Raw genomic sequence first — 16,618 nt, forward strand, 5'->3', positions numbered from 1 at the left:
TTAAAAGATTGGACAACATATAAGGTTTATTTACAAGAAACAAAGATGGATGAACTGTCAAAGGAGGAAGGAAAGCCTTGTGAGTGGAAGGGCGTTTTTGGAGGAGGAAGGATGGGTTGTGGACATATTGTTAATGGGTTATCAACTTTTGATCTTTCTGTATCCATGGTTTTTCAGGGCAGGATATAGTCTGTTTCTGTTAAGATTAAGAAGGATCTGGTTGCAAGACCCATGTTTTCTGGATGGGGCTTCAGGGTTATTGAGATGGTTACTAATTGCAGGACAATCCGAAATTTGTTCCGGTCATTGAAGCTTGTCAAAAGAAACTAAAAGTTGAAACGTCAAAATAGTTGGGTAATTTTGAAGGTGAAATCAGTTTTTTGGTTATATTAGGTCTTGGAATTAAAAGAAGGTTTAGGTGCATTGTTTTTTAATGAGAGGGAAGGTTGGGAAGGCAAGGTAGAGTTGAGAACACTTGTGAAGATGAAAGAAATTAATTGCTGCCAAAATTCATCCAAGTTCTGTCCAAAACAGGAGGAAAGTTATGCTTATTTGTTGCATAACTGTATTAAAATTTTTCCCTGATGGGATTGGTAATATTCTTGTTAAGGAAGAAAAAACAAGGCATGGTACCTCTTGGGTTTCTATGCTGGCCTTCACAAACCAACATGTGGAGAATTTTGAATGTCTTATCACCGATAATTCTGGGCTAGATTGGCTGGAAAGATGGTTTTCCCTAGCGATCTTGAATTATTTTGAGAGAAGGTATCTTCAGATATATTATTAATCTATACCTTGTTGGCTGTTAAGTACTCTGCATGCCTTCTTTAACCATACTCTTTGCAAGGGGCACCTCTAGAGTTGGGGTGAAAAGAGTTTGTTGGCAGTGGTCTTGTAAGTTAGAGACTTATGGCTCCTTGACATGTCTGATGGACACTAGAAGCTTTTTGTTGAAACATTGACATTGCGGTCGAGCAAGATGATGGTTGATATGGTATTTGAGACGATAGATGAGGTTGTATCTAAAAACAATTGCATTTATGACATGGCAGGCTGGTTGATTTGTTTTTGTAGTGATTCAGGAAAGAAAGTTGGTTCAAGTGCATGAGGTTCAAAATATTGACCTAATGGCTAATCCTTCATTTTTTGACTTGGTTCTATTTGAATATTTCTATTCTAGAAGACAAAAGAAAAGAATAACATCTCAAACTCAATTTTATGGAGGAAAGTAATTTTTAGGAAATACTTGTGGCAGATTGGTGCTATCTGTTAACGATTAAGGAGTTGATTGCAAGATCAGATTAGCAATCAGCATCTCGGGCAAGATTGGATTACCAATCAGCATTAATCACTAATTTCTCTTTCCTAGAATAAGAGTGCATCATTGTTGTATCTTAAGTTGTACAGTTTCCAAAATAGATGTGGAAACTTTCTTATTGTGTCTTTTAGAAACTTCCTAATGTAGCAGGAAGTTTTTGTATATATCTCGATGGATTCTTTCAAAGAAAATAAGATTGACAGCCTTGTTCCACGTCTTTGTTGAGATGGTATCAGAGCCATAGACAATAGTCACCGCTTAATTGGGACTATTGTGGCCTTCATCAATCTTCTTCTTCATAGGACAAAATGTCCAACACTCAAAACCCTCTACCCGATTTGGCCGATTCCAGTAGTACAACGGAAATTTCGTTTGCTAGAATCAATAGTGGAGGCTCAGGAGGAGAACTACATAACCTTCAAACAGCTTACCAATTGAATGGTAAGAACTACTTGAAGTGGTCCCAACTAATCTGCACGTTCTTAAAGGGAAAAGGAAAACTAAGCCACCTGTTGGGAACCAGCCCTAAGGAGGGGGACCTTGCTTTTGCAGAATGGGATGAGGAGGATTCCCTTGTGACATCTTGGCTATGGAACTCCATGATCCCCTAGATTAGTGACACAATGATGTTTCTAACCACAACCAAAGATATTTGGGAGGCAATCAAGCTCATCTACTCCAAAGTTCATGATGTAGCCCAAATCTATGAGATAAGGACGAAGGTGGCAGCCACAAAGCAAGGTACCAGATCTATTATAGAGTATGCGAACTTGCTGCAAACCCTGTGGCAAGAACTAGATCATTACCAGTGTTTGAAGATGAAGTGCAGTGAGGATGCTGCCTTACACAAAAGTTTGTGGAAAAAGAAAGAACGTATGACTTCCTAGCCGACCTCAACATGGAGTTTGATGCAGTAAGAGTACAAATCCTTGGTAAGGAGGATTTTGTCTTCTTTAAATGAGGTTATCTCTATAGTTCATGCAGAAGAAGGAAGAAGGGGAGTCATGTTGGAAAATTCCCTGGTGGAAACCTCAGCCCTGGTGTCTCCGGAAGATTATAATCAGAGTAAAGGAATAGAGGAGAAGGCGGTTGTAAACAGAGATGCTCTGTGGTGTACCTACTACAAGAAGCCTAGGCACACCATAGACAAGTGTTGGAAGCTCCATGGAAAGCCTCCCAGAGTAGGACAATCGAGGAGCCAAGGGCAAGGATAAGTGCACATGGCTAACAACCACCAACAACCAGCATAGAAGGATCCTGAACAAGGAGAGGCCCTGGAACTTAACAGGATAGAGATTGAAAGATTGAGGAGTTTCTTAGAATCTCTTGATAAAAAGGCTGAAAAAGGTGTCTACTCTTTTGCTCTCACGAGTATTTCTTCCCTTTCTTTTACCCTACATGCTTCAGAGAAAATCCACCCTAATTCTTGGATCCTAGACTCTGGGGCTACGGATCATATGACCCATTTCTCCCACTTTTTTCTCCTATAGCCTTCGTTCCAGCTCCACAAAAATCACATTAGCAGATGGTTTTTTAACTACTGTTGCTGGCTAAGGAGATGTTCTTCTTAATGAACATCTCACCCTAAAAAATGTGCTTCATGTTCCTAAATTTTTCGCTAACCTCATCTCTATTCAAAAGCTTATCTTGAACACTAATTGCAGAGTTACCTTTCATTCAACTTACTGTGAGATACAGGAACAGGGCACGATGAGGATGATTGGGCTTGCTAGAGCTAGGACTAGGCTTTTCTACCTTGAGGAATCGGCTGAGCAAGGTAAAAAGGGAAAGATTCCTCTTGTGTCATGCTTGGCTCAGTCCAACAAGGATTAATTGTGGTTGCACCACTATTGATTCGGTTACCCTTCTTTTCTTACTTTTAGGATGATGTTTCCAAAATTATCTAAAGATCTAGATGTTAGGAATTTTCATTGTGTTGTGTGTGAGCTTGCAACACACAAGAGAGTGTCTTTTCCTCCATCTAATAAAAGAACTAATTTTCCTTTCTCCTCAATTCACAGTGATATTTGGGGCCCTTCAACCGTCCCTAATATTTCTGGGGCACGGTAGTTTGTTATTTTTGTTGATGATTGCACAAGAGTGGTATGGTTGTATCTATTGAAAACTAAAGCTGAGGTGAGCATCATTTTTCCTACATTCTACAATATGATTAAGAATCAGTTTGGGGTAGAATTAAAAAAAATTAGGTGTGATAATGCCAAAGATTTCTTTAACCAATCCCTATATTCTTTCAACAGAAGGGCATTATCCATGAATCATCCCGCCCTTACACTCCTCAACAAAATGAAGTGGCCGAGAGGAAAAATAGACACCTCCATGCTGTTATCAGAGCTCTTCTATTCCACCATAATGTTCCCAAACATTATTGGGGAGAAGCAACTCTAACAACAACATTTTTCATCAACAGATTGCCCTCGTAAACTCTTGAATCCCACATCCCAATTCAATTGTTAACTAAACACTTCTCTGATTGTCACATGTCTAGCTTTTTAAAACTAAGTGTTTGGGTGTATATCATTCGTGCACATTCCTACTGTTAATAGAGGTAAATTGGACCCTCGAGCTTTAAAGTACATATTCGTTGGATACTCCTCCACTCAAAAAGGCTACCGGTGTTATCACCCTCCTACTAAGAGGTATTTTGTGTCAACTGATGTCACCTTTGTAGAGAATGATCCTTATTTTGGTAGTCCTAATTCTCAAGGATGGAATTCATCCTTGACTGATAAAAATCAGCCTCTTATCCTACTTGATCATGATCTATCATCCTTCCCTCTTCCATCCACTATTCCAAAGGATTCACTACGCATGACATCGGAGAAGCCTTCACCAGATACTCCTCATCCACAACAAGTTTACTCAAGGAAAAAGAGCCTAGCTTCTTCCCCAATGCAAGGCACAACATCTGAATCAAGCCCTAATCCTACTACTGATAGCACTGACAGTCCTGTTAGTCTTTCTCACGCATCACTAGGTAATCCAATTCTTGAACCTTTAATACCTAATGATGAATCTATTGCAACTATGGAACCTATACCCGAGACAGAAATCTCTAAGTGTGACCTTGGTTGGCCTATTGCAATTAGAAAAGGCACTAGGGCTTGCACCAAACATCCCTTACACCTGTTCTTATCCTATTCTAAATTGTGATCCCCGCTTAAAGCCTTCCTCACCAATCTTCATACTATCCCTATTCCCAACACTTTTTCTGAAGCAATAGGGGATGAGAATTGGAAGAATGCAATAGAGGCTAATATGCCAGCCCTAGAAAAGATCCAGACATGGGAACTTGTTCTGTTGCTTAAAGGAAAACACCCAGTGGGCTACAAATGGGTTTATATAATGAAATATAAGTCTGATGGATCATTGGATAGATACAAAGCAAGGCTGGTAGCTAAAGGGTATACCCAAGTGTATGGAGTGGATTATTTAGACACTTTTGCACCTATTGCTAAGTTGAATACGATCAGTGTCCTTTCTTTGGTTGCTAACCTAGGTTGGTTGTTGCAGCAATATGATGTAAAGAACACATTTCTGCAGGGGGATCTTGAAGAGGAGGTCTACATGGAATTACCATGAGGTTATGGCCCAACAACACAAGAGAAGGTGGTGTGCAAACTGAACAAAGCCCCATATGGACTAAAATAGTCCCCAACGGCTTGGTTTGGTAGGTTTACAAAGGTGATGATTGGTATGGGATATAGGCAAAGCCAAGGGGACCATACCTTATTTATTCAACACTCGGCCATAGGGGGAGTGACAGTACTTATAGTCTATGTTAATGATATTGTGGTCACCGGCAAGGATGAGGAGGGCATGCATAAGCTAAGGGAGTATTTAATCAGTGAGTTTGAGATTAAAGACTTTGGGTGTTTGAAGTATTTTTTGGGCATAGAAGTGGCACATTCAAAAGAGGGAATTTTTATTTCCAAGCAAAAGTATATAATAGACTTCCTAACTGAGACGAGAATGCTTGGTTGCAAGGTAGTAGACACTCCCATTGTACCTAAGAATAAGTTGGGGGAAGTTCTAGAGGATAGTATGGTTGAAAAGGGATCCTATCAAAGGTTGGTTGGGAAGCTAATTTACCTAGCTCGTACCCAACCAAACATTGCCTATGTAGTGGGAGTGGTCAGTTAATTCTTGCATAATCCAAAGGAGGCTCACTTAATAATGGCAGTATATAAGATACTACATTACTTGAAGGGAACCCCCAGGAAACGTATTTTGTTTAAGAAGGGAGTGACTATGTCTCTTGAAGCTTACACGGATACCGATTATGCAGGATCCATTGTTGATAGGAGGTCCACATCGGGCTATTGCACTTTTCTAGGAGGTAATCTTGTAACATGGAGAAACAAAAAACAAAGTGTAGTGGTTCGATCAAGTGCAAAAGCTAAATTTAGATCGATGGCCTTGGGAATGTGCGAGTTACTATGGCTGAAAATATTATTGGAGGATCTTAAGATCAAGTGGACAGTCCCTATGAGGCTTTACTGTGATAATAAGTTAGCAATAAGCATTGGTCAATGTAAAGCTTAGGAAGAAAACCCTAGCTTTTAATATGTATATACCACTTAATTAAACTCATAGATTATACACCTATATATACAAATACAATGGGCCATGGGCTCTAATATAAGATTAACCCTAGATTATAACCATATAACTCAACACTCCCCCTCAAGCTGGAGCATATATATCATATGCACCGAGCTTACTACAAATATGCTCAATTCGAGGACCCCTGAGAGACTTAGTGAAGACATATGCTAACTGGTCATTGGAATTAACAAAATCTGTGGTAATACGGTCAGATAAAATCTTCTCTCAGATGAAGTGACAATCTATCTCGATATGTTTGGTCCTCTCATGAAAGACTTGATTGGAAGCAATAAGTAATGCAACTTGATTGTCGCAAATTAATCTCATCTGTGATATCTCCCCAAACTTGAGCTCCTGAAGCAATTGTTTTAACCAAATAAATTCACACGTTGCCAAGGCCATAGCACGATATGCTACTTCTACACTAGACCTAGCAACAACCTCATGCTTCTTACTTTTCCAAGATACTAGGTTTCCTCTAACTAGAACACAATATCCTGAAGTAGACCGTCTATCAGAGGGAGAACCTGCCCAATCAGCATCAGAATATCTGACTACTTGAGTATGACCTATGTCCTCATACAATAGTCCTCTACCTGGAGCTCCATTAATATACCTGAGAATCCGGACTATCGCATCCCAGTGGCTATCGCAAGGAGACTGTAAAAACTGACTGAGAAAGAAATATCTGGGCGAGTGATAGTGAGATAATTAATTTTTCCGACTAGCCTCCAGTATCTTCCAGGATCAGCAAGAGACTCCCCCTGTCCTGGTAAGAGCTTTACATTAGGGTCCATAGGAGAATTTATAGGTTTACAATCAAGCATCACAGTTTCTTCCAGAATGTCTAACACATACTTTCGTTGAGAGATAACAATACCATAATTGGATTAAGCAACTTCTATGTCAAGAAAGTACTTAAGTAACCCCAAGTCCTTATTCTGAAAATGATGGAAAAGATGTTTCTTCAACTAAACAATACCATCATGATCATCACCTATAATAACAATATCATCCACATAGACAACCAAGTATATATACCTCCCCTGCGATGTGTGTTTATAAAAAATCGAATGATCAAACTCACTACGAGTCATACCAAAGTCTTGAATGACAACATTAAAACGACCAAACCAGGCTCGAGGAGATTGCTTCAACCCATATAGTGAGCGACGGAGTTTACAAACCTGCCCAGACTCCCCTTGAGCAACAAACCCAGGAGGTTGCTCCAGATAAATCTCCTCTTGAAGCTCACCATGTAAGAAGGCATTCTTAATATCCAGCTAATACGATAGCCAGTGGCGTATAGCTGCTATAGAGAGAAACAAACACACAGAGGACATCTTAGCAACAGGGGAAAAAGTGTCACCATAGTCAAGACCATAAACCTGAGTATACCCCTCGGCAACCAAACAGGCCTTAAGGCGGTCAACCTGCCCATCAGGACCCACCTTGACAGTATAGATCCACCGACAGCCAACGAGAGATTTCCTTGGGGGTAACGAGACCAAATCCCAAGTGCCATTGGAATGCAAAGTAGTCATCTCATCCACCATTGCTTGTCGCCACCCCAAATCAGAAAGTGCCTCACTAACAGTCTTGGGTACTGAAACAGAGGATAAGGAAGACACAAAAGCACAAAAAGGAGATGAGAGACGGTGATAGCTAAGAAAATTATAAATGGGGTGAGGATTGCGAGAAGAACGAGTACCTTTTCAAAGAGCAATAGGAAGTAGATCCTCAGAAGGCAAGACCGCAGCAGGTGGTGAGACTGGAGCAGGATGTGAGGCAGCAAGAGTCACTGAAGTAGTAGGAGACACGGGAGAAGGTGCAGGAACAACATCTCCACCGGGAGGAGACCGAGGCTGATGACGCCGATGATAAACCTGCAATGGGGTAGAAGAAGGAATAGAAAGAATAGAAGCAAGAGGACTCACGAGAAGAGGGATTGCCTCAAAAATGGGTTGACACTCGGAAGAAGGCGAAGAGTAGAAAGAAGACGACTCAAAGAAAGTAACATCCATCGAAAGAAAATAGCGACGGGTGTCAAGAGAATAATACCGATAACCCTTCTGAAGGCGAGAGTGTAACCCAGAAAAATGCACTTGATGGACCGAACAGACAATTTATCTTAACTGGGAGACAAATTATGGACAAAGCAGGTGCAACCAAAGACACAGGGAGAAATAATATATAATTGTTGATCAGGAAACAAGAGAGAGTGAGGAATCTGGTGCTGAAGAACCGAGGAGGGCATCCTATTAATGAGATAGCAAGCAGTAAGGACAACTTTAGCCCAAAAGCGAAAGGGGACATGATGATGTAGAAGAAGAGTGCGAGCAGTTTCAATCAAATGTCTATTTTTACGCTCAACAACTCTATTCTGTTGTGGTATATATGCACAAGATGACTGATGCAAGATCCCTTGAGAAGACATAAAAGTAGTAAAGGGAATAGAAAAATACTCAGGGGCATTGTTACTGCGCAATACTTGGACAGAGGTATGAAATTGCATTTTGATTTTTGCACAAAAGGATTCAAAAATTGAGAATAACTCAGAATGATTTTTCATTAAATATAACCATGTGCAACGAGAATAATTGTCGATAAACGCTACAAAGTATTGAAAACCCAAAACAGACACGACACGACTAGGACCCTAGACATTAGAATGAACTAAAGCAAACGGGGACACAGCCCGATTATTGACACGCTTTGGAAAAGAAGTGCGAAACTGTTTTCCAAGTTGACAAAATTCACAATGAAAAGACGACAAACTAGACAAACTGGGGACCATATTCTGAAACTTAGCCAAACTAGGATGTCCCAAACGATTGTGGAGAAGAGCAGGAGACTCAGTCACCGAGCAAGCAACAGGAGATGCAGGAAGGTTGAGATGATAGAGACCCTGCGACTCATATCCGACGCCAATCATCTATTCCGTACCGTGATCCTGGATAGTAACAGAATGATCATCAAAGATGATAGAGCAATTTAAGGCATGTGTAAGTTTACTAACAGAGACAAGATTAAAGGGACAATGCGGAAGATAAAGGACATAATCTAAAGGCAGAGAAGGTAAGGGTTTGACAGTGCCAACAGCTTTAGCAACCGCTTTGGACCCATTAGCTAATGTTATAGAAGGTAAAGAAATAGAATTAGTATTATGAGAGAACAAATGGGGATTATTAGAGATATGGTTAGAAGCACCTGAGTCCAAGACCCATGGTCCTAAAGAGGATGACTGAGCGAGACAGGTAGTGGAATCACCAGAGTGGGCGACAGAAGCAACTGTGGATGAGGATTGTTGGGACGTCTTATACTTGAGATACTCATCATAGTTAGCCCTAGTGAGAATGACAGATTGCGGTGGATGACCATCAAAGGACTCAGATCGAGAATCATCAGTATGAGCAACATTAACACGAGGAGGGCGGCCATGCAACTCATAACACTGTTCCTTAGTATGGCCCCTCACTTGTGATAGTAGTTACACTTGGGGCGTTTGCCCCGACTACCACTATCTCTTCCCTGTTCACCACTACTCTGAACCTGTGAAGCCATAACTGAATGATCACCCGCAGAAGATGGAGGTACTATAGGAACAGATGAAACCCGAAAAAGATGAGAATACACTTCATCCATAGTAGGTACAGTAGGACTAGCAAGAATTTGATCACGAACAGGAGCAAGCTCAGGACCAATTGCAGCAAGAGTACACACCATGAAGAACTTATCTCGCTAAGCTAGATCTTTTGTAGCAGTCGTACCAGCAGGTAACAAGGAGTTAAATTCAGCTTTAATAGAGGCCATCCGACCAAGAAAATCAGGAAGAGTCAGACTTTGTTGTCGTAAACTAAGCAGATTAGACACCACTGAATGCAGACATTGAATGTCATTAGTGTATAACGCCTTGACCTGAGCCCACGACTCATAGCACGTGGTGTAGTTAGTATAGATCGAATGAAGAGAAGGATCAATTGACTGCCATAGGAGATTGCACAATAGAGTATCAGCTCTCTGCCACTCAGTTTTAGCTATGGTCACATTCTCGGCCTTGATAGTTAGATGATCCTGTAAACCTTGACCCATACACCACAGTTCAACTGCCTTGGAGCAAGAGATATAATTGGAACTGCCCATCAACTTCTCAGTAGCAATGGCTAGAGAGGGAGACAAAATACCAGAGAATGAGCCAGATTTACTAGTACCAGCCATGTTGGACAAAAGGGAGCCCTACAAGATCAACAAATCTGAAACAAAAGGGGTTAAAAATAGCCAAACAGAGAGGCTGGATGATCCAGCACAGAGAATGAGGCGTGCTGGAGACAGCAGATGGCGGATGCCGGTGACTTGCAGCAGCGGATGGCGACGAAACCACCGGGACTAGGATGGATTGAAAGAGGTGAGTCCAATGGTGAAGACAGCGTCACGATCGAAGCACTTGAGAGAGAGATCGGAGCAAAAAAAGTCCCTGTGAACAGTGCGAGAAAGGTGGCGCATGGCAGCGGCAACCGCGATGATCCTTCGAGGGTCGACAGATCAGAGGCCAGTGAACGCAACGATGGTGGCGGTGTGCGTGATCGGTGGCCAGACAGTGAAGACCTACTGCAGACCAGTAGCGCGAGCGGTGATGACAGTGGCACGACAAGCTGCGGCAGTCGGTGGTGGCGCGATCAACGGTGGTCGTCGATGATGTGGGCAACGGCGGCTAGGGTTTGTATGGTGGCTGATAGGGTTTGTATTTTGGCTCTGATACCATATGAAGCTTAGGAAGAAAACCCTAGCTTTTAATATGTATATACCACTTAATTAAACTCATAGATTATACACCTATATATACAGATACATTGGGCCATGAGCTCTAATATAAGATTAACTCTAGATTATAACCATATAACTCAATACTCACAATCCAGTTCAACATGACAAAACAAAGCATGTTGAAGTGGATAGATACTTCATTAAGGAGAAATTAGATAGTGGCCTAATTTGTACCCCGTATGTCTCCTCAATTGATCAATTGGCAGATGTGCTAACAAAAGGATTATCTATAGCCATGTTCCACAAGTTAGTGTGCAAGATTGGGATGGATGACATCCACTCACAATCTTGAGGTGGAGTGTCAACGATTAAGGAATTGATTGCAAGATCAGATCAGCAATCAGCATCTCGGGCAAGATTGGATTATCAATCAGCGTTAATCACTGATTTCTCTTTCCTAGAATAAGAGTGTATCATTGCTGAATCTTTCTAAATAATTGTTGTATCTTAAGTTGTACAGTTTCCAAAATAGATTTGGAAATCTTCTTATTGTGTCTTTTAGAAACTTCCTAATGTAGCAGGAAGTTTTTGTATATATGTTGATGTATTCTTTCAAAGAAAATAAGATTGACAGCCTTGTTCCACGTCTTTGTTGACACTATCCTATGAAGCACAGACAGACGTAGACACAAGGGCATGACGTTTTCCAAAAAAGTAGGATATGGCACAGTTGGAATACATTAATTAATACAATGAACTTTTATATTTCTAATGACATAATAAAATACGACATATATATCAAGAAGAATCCAGATTCCAGTGTTTAAAAAGGTATACTATAAATATCAAGAAGAATCCACTTCAGCATAATAAAATACAAAACGTATTATATATATCAAGAAAAATGTAATCAGAAGACTCACAACTCACTGGGATTTGCCAAGCAGCAACCAAAAATTCCAGTTGTCCTCACAAAATCCAGTTGCAACATCGCACTCACCACTTGGAGGCTGTGTCTCAGAGTCCATATAGTTGTCCTCAACCCCTGTCCCTCACAGTCCAGTTGACAATCAAAGACAGAATTGAAGCATGAAGAGTCAATGCAGTCAAAAAGCTGCAGTCATTAAAAAAACAAGGTCAAAAACTGAAGAGCCCCTATTCTATAAGTCTTCGAAGTGTCTGTAGAGGGGACATGTGTATCCTAGGTGTGTCCCCTCCCATATCCCTGTGGAAAACAATGGAAACGGTCTGACACACATCACTCGAGTGCCAGTGTGGTGCCGTGTCCAACACGCCAGAAACACTGGCATGGCTGCCCCTGGGGCGTGTCCGTGTTTTATAGGTGCTTCAGTTACTTATTCATTGTTCAATGTCTTGAAAATCTGGAGCTTTTTCCTTTCTACTTTTGATGTACAATTGGAAGTTCAGGCATTGTCATTGATTTTTTTGTGCTCATGGGGCTGGATATACCCAACATGGAGACATATGAGCCTTTGGAGGACCATTATTTTTCTTTTTTGTTGTCATGTGGCATTACTGTTGTGACTGTTTGGCATAAGATAAATAGGAGAGTTTTCTGGAGGGTGTGGAGTACTTTTTCTTTTTTGCTAATGAGTGTAGAATACCTTTTTTTTTTTTTTTTTTTAACAGAATCATTGCCATTTCCCTTCCTTTTTGTTGTTAAGGGAACGTAGTGTTTTCTCATAAGCATACTCGAGGCATTTTAGTAGATGATATCTTCTTCTAAGTAGGTTTATATAGGCTTCTATTTTCTACAATGTTTGTCCCTGTTTGGCTGTCTTCTCTTCTCAAGTATTTTTTATACGAATAAAAGAAAAGCATTTTCCAAAGAAACATTATCCAGAACTGGCTGGCTCTTTGGCTATGAGTACCACTTGTGAATTGGCCAGTCAAGGAGTGGAACAAAGTGATGGCTAAATCTCTAAGGTTGCATTTGGTTGAAGGTGTTTCGAATGATGTCATTTGAAATTCTATCATTTAAAATGACATTATTTGAAATTTAAGTGTTTGGATAACTATTATACATAAAAATTTCAAATTCAATCAATTTAATATATATATGTAAATACATTTGTATTATACATAACTGCATGTATAGCATATAATACATATACATAAGTACATATATATAATACGTTTATATATATACACACCTGTACATATGTAAATACATATACATGAATATATAACTGTACATGCATATATATATATATATAAAATTAATGTGGAATCTATAATGAAATATTTTAGTTCGTATGACAACCCGTGAGGAGTTATTTGAAATTCTCCCATTTCTTAAGTGCAAATCCAAATCCTCCCTAAAAAATGGTAGCCAAACATTGGATTTGGGATTTGAAATCCCAAATTCCAAATGATGGGATCAAATGACCCCATCCAAATTCAACCAACAGAAATTTGTTACATCCCTAATGACACAAGCCATAATTGATGGCTTAGGAGCCTGCTGGATGTCAATTTAGAATATTATAAGAATAACTTCCACAACCAAAGGGAACAATCCTCAGAATATGGTAGAGTGCCAAAAGGCATGCTAGATAAAACAAAAATGCCAGCTTACGGAAGCAAAATACCCACTAGGAGCAGTGGATGAAATTCTTAATCAGGCTTAAGTGTTCAGGTTAAAATCAAAGCCCTCTCAGGTATAAATTTCCTATTCAGGGTGTCATCTCTCCATCATCTTTTGATTTTATTCTTAATTAATATTAAATTTTGTTGTATGATATTCTTTTGATACACTTCATCTCTGGTGGCTTCTTGTACAAACTTCTTTATCTCAGAATTTGTAAAGAAACCACCATGTCCTTGCTCCTAATGCAGAAACTAAATGGTCTCAGCATGAATTACTTATGAATTCTGAAGTATTTTTGTATTTCCTATGTTCTTATTTTTCATCTCAAACTTCTATTACTTCTGAAACAACACACTGATGGAATATCTAGTTCATGCCAGTCATTCAAAGATTAAAATGTACTGCCCAAATAGATCAACTCATTTAAGAGGCATTCATAGTAGTTTCACCGTGGAACTTGAGCCACAAACCAATTTGTTCTTATCACTATTTTGTTCTTGAGTTTTCCATTCTTGAATGTGTTTTTTGTTGCTTTATATTCTCCACTACTGTTTTTTGTTTTTTCAGAAACTCGAATTAGCTTTCTTTGTATATGATTTGCAGCAGGTATTCAGTGTGACAATCCTTTTTATTTTCTTGATGCAGAGAATGAAGATAATATCTGATCTACTGATATCCGTTTCAAAAGCTGAGAGGCAAGAAGCAAGGTTGAAAGTGCGCCAGGATTCTCTGAGGCTTGGAAATGTGGGTGTAATCAGGTATCACATCCATTTATTTTCCTTTTCTAGGAAAGAATAATTGGAATAAATCATCCCTATTTCCTTGGTGCCACAAATTATGATTGGGAAAGAGACCCAGGAACCAAATAGAATATTTGCTGATAAATGTCCCTTGGCTGGTTGTAGAAGATGTTGACCAAAATGATCTGAATTTCAATATTTTCCATTCTTTTACTTTTTGTTACTGTCTATGCAGCCTACAAAAGCTTGTATGAACCAATTGCAAGAGTTATTAAAACATCACCACAAATCAGAAAAAAATCACCCAAAGTGGAAGAGAATAAGCCATTGAGCCCATTCAACTCAAAGGAATTACATATATCCTGCTTAACTGTTTCATCCTCAATTACTTTTCTTAAGAAAAAAAGGTGGGGAAACTACTATTTCATCTATGGTTTCCATTCAAATCATGCAAACTTGGATGTGTGCAACACGGAATAAACTTTTATGGGCACGTTTCATTAGCAAATTCTGAGTAGTCCATTGAGACAAACTACAAGGTGAACATTTACATGCTACTGTAAAAAAATAAGATGAACATTCAACGACATTCCTGAATATACAAGAAAAGGTACATATCTTTGAACTTAAAAAATATCAATCAGTTTGTTTTTCAATTTTTTTCACTCATTGGAAATGTTTCCTTTTCTGCTTTCCCTATTTTCTTTGAGCACATAAATCATTTCATACAATCATTAACTTATTGCATTTTATCAACCAATTTCATAAGATAACTCATAAAAATGTGGCAGTTCATTATATATATTTCGTGCACGTAAACTTGTTTATGCTTTCCCTATGTGTCGGTTGTCTGAAAAGTATTAGAAGCTCACAAATATGTTATCATTTTTGTTGATTCTAATCATATATAGGACAATACTGTAATATCTGCTATTATAAGTCAATGGTGATTTCTAAGAAAATGTTTATTTTTTGCTGTATAAGCGAATTATTTTAAGCAATATGCTTCTTATTCTTGATCCTTCAGATGAAAAATCTTATGCATAATTTTGGTTGATGCTTATCAATTTATACTGGACACTCCTAATGGTTGTAAAATTGCAGAGCTGGAACCATCATAACCGAAACATGGGAGGATGGGCAAGCACTTAAGGATATCAACAGTCATCTGGTATGCTTTTCCCTATTTAATTATGGACTAGAGGCCACCTTATTCTCTGGCATTTTACCTTTAATATACTTGTTTGTTTGTTTTATTGCACTAGAGCAATGAATTGAGAGTTCCAACCATAAAGGGGAAATTTCTAGGAACTGCTTAGAAAATTTAAAGTGATTTGTTATTTTTACAAGATTTACTAGATAATTGTGGACAAAATGTGCCACTTTATGGAAGAGATTTTGAATGGATGGATTCCAAAAGCAAACTACATAGAAGTTAACTGATCTTCCAGGTGGTTCTTTATTTATTCTTGGATCTTAGTCTCCTAGTTTTATTACCAGCTTCTTATGCTAATGTATTAAATTTCCGCTCACATGTCTTAACATTAGTTGATACTGTTTGGTTTCTTGGTTATATTTAGGTTTCATATTATTTCCAGGAAACAAAGCGATGCTATTATCTGTTTGTATCTATCTATGTCTTCAATATCAGTTCCTTGGATTCATTTTGATGTAACTTCTTTAGCTGTTCATTTTTTGCCATTTCTTTTAAAGTTTTGTATCCTGTCTAGGACAGATCATCATAATTTGAAAATATGTTTTAACTCTATTCTTGAAGTTCCCTCAGGATTCCAGAGCTGCCTTGTTCTTGAACAACATCAATGTGGGCAACTCAAAAATTAAAGTTTTTTTGTTCATGATCTGTCAAATGAAGGGTCTGAATAGGGTCAGGTCATTGGCAGTATTTCTTTTTTCCTAAGAGATCTTACTAGCAGATGCTTTGATCTTACTAGCTGGAGTTTTACTTACTGGATGGCCCAAACTAAGTGTGGAGGCAAAGTAACTGCAATAAAATTTATGAGCATCTTTGAATTCAAATTGAGTTTTATGCTAGTTCTTATTTAACATCAATAATCAAGACATTAGGGAAATAAATTTGTATGAGTAATCTAATCCATACTCAATTCACAAATTAAGTTTGGTGTATGTGCTTTTATTTTTTTGCCCTTTTTCTTCAAAAAAGGGCGTTCCTCGTGCATGAGACTTCTCATGGGGGGCTGCCGGGGGGGGGGGTTCATATTTGTACCCAGCTTTCCCCTTGATTATTTTTGCAAGAAGGCTTTTTACAGAACTTGAACCCATCACCTTCCTGGGGAGTTCTCCCCCCCCCCCCCCCTTCTTTCTCTCTCTCCCTTGTTACCTTATTGTCTATTATTTTGAGCGAGGTTTTCAATATGTTATTCTCATTGGATAGTGACTGTCTGCCCTATTCCTTAACTAAACAACTCAACTTTTATTTGTACATTCTCATTTATCAATTATCCTACTTCACTGAAATTTCAACGTGACTATTCGATAGAGTAAATTCAAGTTTTCTATGAATTTTTTAGATTGATTACT

The 16,618-nt window shown here is 38.9% G+C and overlaps 1 protein-coding gene across 2 annotated transcripts in view; it reads left to right on the forward strand.

The window, feature by feature from the left end:
- The window catches only part of LOC127812514 (serine/threonine-protein kinase TOUSLED), a 52,691-nt gene that overhangs the window by 21,104 nt on the left and 14,969 nt on the right, over positions 1-16,618 (forward strand). For both annotated transcript variants that reach the window (XM_052352923.1, XM_052352931.1), the window contains exons 7-8: positions 13,965-14,077; positions 15,164-15,230. In XM_052352923.1, the coding sequence (XP_052208883.1) occupies positions 13,965-14,077; positions 15,164-15,230 (180 nt within the window). The remainder of the gene's footprint in view (positions 1-13,964; positions 14,078-15,163; positions 15,231-16,618) is intronic.

Source organism: Diospyros lotus, chromosome 1, assembly GCF_014633365.1.
Source record: "Diospyros lotus cultivar Yz01 chromosome 1, ASM1463336v1, whole genome shotgun sequence".
In the NCBI taxonomy this organism is placed as follows: Eukaryota; Viridiplantae; Streptophyta; class Magnoliopsida; order Ericales; family Ebenaceae; genus Diospyros; species Diospyros lotus.